The sequence below is a fragment of the Oratosquilla oratoria genome, chromosome 13 (genome assembly GCF_046742065.1).
Source record: "Oratosquilla oratoria isolate Oo_2021 chromosome 13, ASM4674206v1, whole genome shotgun sequence".
Classification (NCBI taxonomy): Eukaryota; Metazoa; Arthropoda; class Malacostraca; order Stomatopoda; family Squillidae; genus Oratosquilla; species Oratosquilla oratoria.
This window is the reverse complement of record NC_134789.1, coordinates 338,021-345,829: the sequence shown is the minus strand read 5'-3', so window position 1 is coordinate 345,829 and position 7,809 is coordinate 338,021. Positions and strand designations below refer to the sequence as shown.

General features: G+C 38.1%; 1 protein-coding gene across 3 annotated transcripts in view; it reads right to left on the bottom strand.

The window, feature by feature from the left end:
• Positions 1–359: 359 nt before the first annotated feature.
• Positions 360–7,809, bottom strand: part of Naglu (N-acetyl-alpha-glucosaminidase) — a 192,890-nt gene continuing 185,440 nt past the window's right edge. For all 3 annotated transcript variants that reach the window (XM_076196766.1, XM_076196765.1, XM_076196764.1), the window contains one exon: positions 360–6,357. In XM_076196766.1, coding sequence (XP_076052881.1) covers positions 6,322–6,357 — 36 coding nt within the window. In that variant the 3' untranslated portion in view covers positions 360–6,321. The remainder of the gene's footprint in view (positions 6,358–7,809) is intronic.

The following is a 7,809-nucleotide window of genomic DNA, read 5'->3' as shown; positions in this document are numbered from 1 at the left end:
CATCTGCAACAGAGACCTGGGGTAACAGATTGATTGTGGGTTTCCAATTAGTGAAAATAAAGTTAAAAATTATCATGAATGCATTTACATATAAATGAAACAAAGTGGTGAAAATTGGGGGAATCTGCACCTAGTAACACTGCTACTGAGTGGTGATGATTGACTCCCAGAGACAAATACTCCACCCCCCTCCACCCTTACATCTAGCTAGGGCACAATCCCTGGACTGTCTGAGATCTTGATCAAATTTTATAAATCTAGCTGAAGGTAGTTGCCAGCTCTCTGGATGCTGCTGCTACAGGAGGGTACTTAGAAAAGGGACTCTGAGGCTACAAATAATAAGGGAATAAAACAAAACATTCTTTGTCTTTTTTGTTTATCGAGGAATATACAAAGGCAAACTCACAAGCAATACTGAAGAGGATAACATAAGAAGGCATAAAATTTATTGTGGCCTGCACTGATGAATTACAATGAAATGGAGGAGTAAAAGAAACAGATTATTTATCATAATTGACACAATTTCTTATGCACTTATAATTCATTCCCATATATGTAAACATTAAAGCATACAAGTTGCATACATATGTATACCAAGGGCTTCTTCCCCCTTACAAGGAAGGTAACCAAAGTCAAAAGGCATAATTCCACTCCCACCCAATTCATCCTCACCCACTCCACTCCCATTCACCAACCCTCCCTCCCTTCCTCTTTTCTTGGCTCCTCCTGGTTGACGGGTCATCCTTGCATCTTGCCCATTGCCCTGGATCAGAAGCAATGCTGGAAGACACAGCATATCCACAGCAAGGCTGCTCCATTTAATTGGCAATCTCTCCCTCTCCATCTGCTCATACAGAAAAAGAGATGGAGAAATCCCCTCAGGCTGCATCAAAATATAATTCACACATAACCACTCCCTTCCATGCATCACAGTATCATCCATACACAACTATTCTCCACTCATCCCTATCTTCTGTCTTTTCCCTTCCTTCATTAACAGACACCCCCTCTTTCTCAACACCTCTTCCACCCCATTCATCCATCTCATCCTCAATTGCTGTCTCCTGTTCACTTCATTGACCTCTACCTTCCACACTTCTTTTACTGATCTTTCTTCATTCATTCTTTCCATGTGTCCAAACCATACCAATACTCTTATCAACCCTGTCTCCCATCTCCTTTTCCACCCATGCTCTCCTCCTCAACTCATTTCTCACTCTATCCAACCTTGTAACACCTACCATACTTCTCAGATATTTAATCTTAAACAAATTTCAACTTTTCCTCTCTTATGTTCCATGTTTCTGCCCTATATAGTGCTGTTGGCACAATCACCCCTTCATACAATCTCCTTTTAGCATCCTTTCCCAAATGTCTATTTCTCATTACTCTTTTTAAACCCCCCCAAGGCATTTACTTGCTTCTCTCAATCTACATTCTACCTTCACCTCCACTCCTTTTCCTGCCACATGTGACCCCAAGTATCTAAAGCTATCCACTTCCTCCAGCCTCTCTCCCTTAATACATACATATACCAATGGCTATCCCCCCCCTTACAAGGGAGATAGCCAAAAAAGAAAGGCATAAAATTCACTCTCACCCACTCCATCTCCACATACTCCACTCCCATTCACCCCCCTCTCTCCCTCTTATCTTGGCTCTTCCAGGATGATGGGTCATTCCTGCATCTTACCCACTGCTCTGGGTCAGAGGCAATGTAGTAAGACACTTCACATCCATAGCAAGACCACTTCATTTTGTTGGCGACCCCCCCTCATGCAGAAAAAGAGAAGACAGGGAGAAATCCCTTTGGGCTGTGTCAAAATATCATTCACACATACTCCCTCACCCCATCCCCCCTACTCCCTTCCATGCATCACTTCTAATTTGGTGCCATCCTCTCCCCTTGTACATCTCATCACCTTACTTTTACCCACATTTACCTTTAACTTCCTCCTCTCGCACACCTTCTCAAACTCTGCCACAACTTCCTTAACAGCCCCCCTCTAATCATGCTACAAATGCAGTGTAATTAGCAAACAACAACTGGCTTATCTCCTATTTTTCTCCATTTTCTCAACCATCTCCAATCCCCTGGCCATTACCCTTGCATTAACCTCCCGCACCACCCCATCCATATACACATTGAACAGTCATGGCAACATGACACTTCCCTGGCAAAGTTCCACCTTTACCTCAGACCACTCCCTCTCCCCATTTCTAATTCTAACACAGACTCTACTACTCTCATAAAAACTCCTGACTTCTCTTAATAACTTTCCTCCTATCCCATATATCTGCAATACCTCCCAAAGTGCCTGCCTGTCTACCCTGTCATAAACCTTTTCCAGATCCATAAAGGCCCCAAAAACATCCTTACCCTTTGCTAAAGATTTCTCATATATGTGTTTTTCCACAAAAATCTAATCCACACAACACCTACCTTTCCTAAACCCATTCTGTTCCTCACCAATTACTCCCTTTGTTCCCCTCCTAATCCTCTCAATCAAAAACCTTCCCATAAGCCTTCCCAACTACACTAAACAAATTGATCCCTTTGAAACTACTATACTTATATTTGTCCCCTTTTCCCTTGTAAAGTAGAACTATAGTCACTCCTTAGGTACTCTACCCTCCTTTAGACCAACATTAAACAACCTCACCAGCCAGTCCTTCACCACCGCACCTCCCTTTTTTAGACATTCTGCAAGACACCCATCTAACCCAGGTGCCTTTCCTCCTCTCACCATTTTAATAACTCTCACCTCATCTTTTCTTATTTTTCTCCCATTTTCCTAATCTATCACTGTCACTTTCTTGGTGCCTCCCACTGCAACCACTTTTCCCTCCCTATCTTCCTTCACATTTAACATATATACATACACATACCAATGGCTTTTTCCCCTTTACAAGGGAGATAGCCAAAGTCAAAGGCACAAATCCACTCCCACCCATTTCATCCTCACATCGAGCAACTCCCTAAAATACTCTGCCCAGCTTCCTCTTACCACTGCCTCTTCTGTTATCATCTCTCCATCTCCATCCTTTACCTTTTCCTCTCTACTTGATTTGCCTCCCCTTCCTCTCTTAATTTCCTTCCAAAACATCATTTTATTACTTTAAAAAATTTCTATGTACTGTAGTACTATGTATCAAAATATGCTACATTTTGTAAGATATTGTTTATTACATTATCAATATCATACAACATATATAAGTATACATAATTTTGATAATCACATATATCTATAAGTATACATAATTTTGATAATCACATAGATCAGTGTTTTTAAAACTTTTTTGCTGTGACCCACAACAAGAACCACAGTTTGCATCTCGACCCATAATACTTAGGTGTAATAAGATATATATATATATACTATATATGCAAAGAATTCACAAAACACACATGATGGTCTATTTTTGCAGAAACCACCGGGAAATTGAAAAAACAGATACCGAACGTTTTCATCTATTAAGACATTTTCAAAGGTACAGAAAAGCAATACAGAAAGAAACAATATAAACATAAGAAGACAGAGGATATTCGGAAAGGTCCCATGTTATATATTATCCCACACAATTTTGTCAATAATAAAATTGTCCAATTTAAATAAACCCAAACTCAAGTTCATGTTATTTCCAAAATTTCTTTTTATGAAACAAGATTCAATAATATTTCTTTCTATAATATATACTATATATATATATATATATATATATTTTTTAAAGTCACTGTCGCACTTGTCATGAGGATGCTGGGTTCGAGTCCTGGGCAATACCACATTTCAATTTCAGCATGCTGGCCTTTGATGGCTAAGAATTAAAGTGCATTGTGGTTGTTAAAATGTATCTCTAATCACTGGGACCCATTCAGTGTTGTACACACACACACACACACACATATATATATATATATTATATATATATATATATATATACACACACATGTATAACATATAAAGTGTGTGTGTGTGGGAGGATTTGACTGTGGGAAATACCAGGAAAGTGACTGATGGAAGAAGAGAATGCTATAGGGAAAGATAAATACAAAGAGCACTGAAAGAGATGAAAGATGGTATGGCACCTGGGTTTGATAGATGTAATATGGAATGTCTGATGAAGGGAGTAGCAGTTATTGTGAATTGGCTAAAGAGATTGTTTAATGTGTGCCTATGGGAGGAGAGTTGCCAGTGGATTGAAAGGGTATATGTATACTTCCACTGTACAAATGAAAATTGGATAAATATGAATGCAGTAGCTTTAGAGGGATCAGTCTGTTAAGTGCAGCTGGTAAAGTATATAGGAGGGTGTTGAGAGGATTGGAAAGGGAATTGAGGCAATTACTGGAAAAGACTGTGTGAGTTCAGGAAGAGGAAGTGCAGATAATTTTCTTTGTAGTAAGACAGATATGCAAGTTTTTGGCAATAGGTAACAATGTCTTTTGGGCTTTTGTGTATTTGGGGAAGATGTATGGCAGGGTTGACAGAAAAGAGTTATGGGATGTGCTGCATATGTACAAAATCAGGGGAAGTCTGTTGAGGTAAGTCAAAAGTTTTTATGTGAGTAATTGCGCTTGTGTGAAAGTAGGGAATAGAAATAGTGAATAGTCTGAGTAGGGCTATACAAGGGTTGAGTAATGTCACTATGGCTGTTCAATGTGTGCATGTTAGGATAATTTGGGAAGTAATTCCAAGGGTTATGAGCAGGTGGTTGGAGCTGGTAAGAGTGAAAGGCAGTGGGAGGTGAGCAAACTATTGTTTGTGGATGACACTGCACTTACAGGTGAGTCAGAGAAGAGATTGGAGCAGTTAGTGACAGAGTTGGGAAAGTACAACATTAATTTTCAGGAGCCTTTGGTTCCAAAGCCTTTCTAGATTACTAAGGTGCTCACCTTTCAACAGTTTTTCCCTTTACTTCTTTGTCATAATAATGATTAAAAGAAACCATAATCTTCACAGATCTTATACACTAAAACATATCACAGTCCACTTTTCTCAACAGTTTAATTTTCTCTTGAATTGATATGGACTGGTGTTTAGGTGTGACATCACCAGAATCCCTCTCATCTCCCTTAGAAGCCACAGTTGGGATTAGATTTAACCAATATAATCAAAGAAACTCACAGCATTGTGGTGTCTCCCACCAGCAGGTGCAGGGTAAACAATCCAAGTGAGCATGGCTACACTTAATGCCATCTAAGAGCAACCTAGGAAACTAGTTTGGCAACTGTGGGAATTTCAAACTCCTGCTTGTAAATTTGTACAGATTATAGGAGGTTCTGGACCATGAGTGTCCAGAGAGTCAGTGTTGTACCTGTAATGAGATGTACAAGGGAGAGGGTAGCAGTATGTTGGAGGTAAATTAAGTAGAGAGCTTTCATTATTTGGGGAATGGAGGAGAGGTGGGGCGAGAGTGAATTTTAGAGTATGGGAAGCAAGTAAATGTCTAGGGGGGGGGATGATAAGTGCCATGATAGATAAGAATATGGGAATTGAACATAAAGAGAAGGCTGTATGAAGTGGTGAGTGTACCTCCACTGTTACATGGAGCAGACTTGGAATTTAAAAAAGGTAGAAAGGAGAAGGCTACATATGTTTGGGATGAAGTTATTAAAAAGTATGATGGGGGATATAAGGATGGATATTAAAAAAAAAAATTAGGAGGTGAGGCAGAGAGCAGAGATGGAAAGAAAGCTAGCAGAAAGGATTGGCCAAAGAATACTCAGATGGATTAGATATATGGAAAATATGAGTCAAGAAAGACCATCAAAAAAGTGTAGAAGGTAGATGTGGATTGAATAAACTTAAGGAAAAGACCAAAAATGAGGTGAATGGATGGGGTGAAAGGGTTATTGGGTGTAAGAGAAATGGTTGGTCAAGCAGGGAAAGGAGAGAGCAAGAGACAGATGTGAGTGAAAAGTGGTTGTGAATGGATAATAAACTGATATGGTCTAAATGGTTTCTTCATGTCTGCTTTGTAAGTTCTAGAGTGAATGAGGGGGGAGGGTCACCGAGTAATGAAGCAGTGGGAGTTAACCAACTTCGGCGTGAGTGGGTACACAAAGATGGTGGCATTGGTGTCTTGAATATTTATATTTTTTGTAGTTGTACACACGTTACCCTCAGATTCTGTGAACTGGTTTGATAATGTTTTCTGTGTTTATTATTACTCAGAGTAAAAGAGAACAAGTAATACTGTAATGACTTTATATTTTATAATGCGAGTAGTGTGATGCATCGTGCACATGGCAGCCAATGCTGAGCGCAAGAATCTGACTTATACTGAAGTGGTCAATGAAGTTAAAACTGGTCCTGCATTCTAAATGCTCTCGAAGTCTTGTTCTGGATTAGTGATCTGAAATTAAGTGAAAAAAAAATTCCTTTTAAATTACTATATGACTAACATACATGTGATTATTGATGATCAAGTTTAACATTGTGAACTCCCTCTATCAGGAGGCTAGGACATAGTCCCTTATAGAGGACTTTGTAGCATACATAAATTATAATCAAGGATTGTGACTTTGTTTACATGTTTTTTCATTATTTTTTCTTGTTCAAGTAATATTTCTAATTCAAAAGGATAGGTATTTAAGAACAAACTTGATGCTGAAAGATACAAAGACAGGTCACTATGAGCATAGCTCCCTTCCCATATAATACAACTAGGTAAATACATAGAAGTCATAAGAACTATACTTAACTATGCAACCACAGCATGGCATCCAATACAGGTGGATTTAGACAGCTACTCTGAAGGGAGCCAAACAGAAAAGGGGTGCCATGGCTTCCCCTTAGAAGTTATGCTGGTGTCTCTTTGTAATTCTTTTCAGCTGTTTTATTATGATGTTTATATAGACACAAAGGGTTCCCATATGTTTGCAAGTGGAATACATATAGTTACACATATGAAATCACAATATCTTAACACCAGAGATAAGTAAAGTCAAAACTGGGTTGAAATAACTGAGATTACTTTCTTCCCATGAGTCAAAGGTTCATGATCTAGATAAAAAACTTGGACAAGAAAAGGAAACAAGCCCGGGTCAAGCATTTCATCTCAAACACATTTACATTTCTCCTTTCTGCCTCCTTTAAATTCAAAGCCCTGTCTCCATAAAGTGTCACGGGCACATTCACCCATTCAAAAATATATGGATAAAAAGAAACATAAATGATTAGGAAAGAGTAAAAATTAAGGCATTAAGAAATGAAGGTAAAAAAAAAAAAAAAAAAAAAAAAAAAAGACAATACAGTTCTATTGGAGAGTGTTAGATATGAGACTGAAATAAATTATATACAGTACTACCTCTCATTAACGGATGTTAATTAGTTGTGTTTGCGGTGTTTTCGGTGTTTTTGGTGCTGTTGTTTAGTGCTGTGCAATCACTATGCCACCCAAAAACCACTCCAAATCAACGGATTATTCACATCAACGGACAATGTTACCCCCTTTAAGTCCGTTAATGAGAGGTAGTATGTGTATATATATATATATATATATATATATATATATATATATATATATACATATATATACTGTATATGAGTGTATAGATATGTGTATATATATATATATATATATATATATATATATATGAAACATAAGAAACAGAACAAGATGGAGGGAATAGAAAATTAAAATTAGCTTATACCAACATAGATGGATTAACCTCAGGATTAAATTAACTAAACAATTACCTGTTTGAAGCAAAACCAGACGTAATGGAAATTGTGGAGACAAAATTAAGGGGTCACTAGTACCAATGTTGGTCATAGATTATAATCACTGGCTTAGAAATAGGGA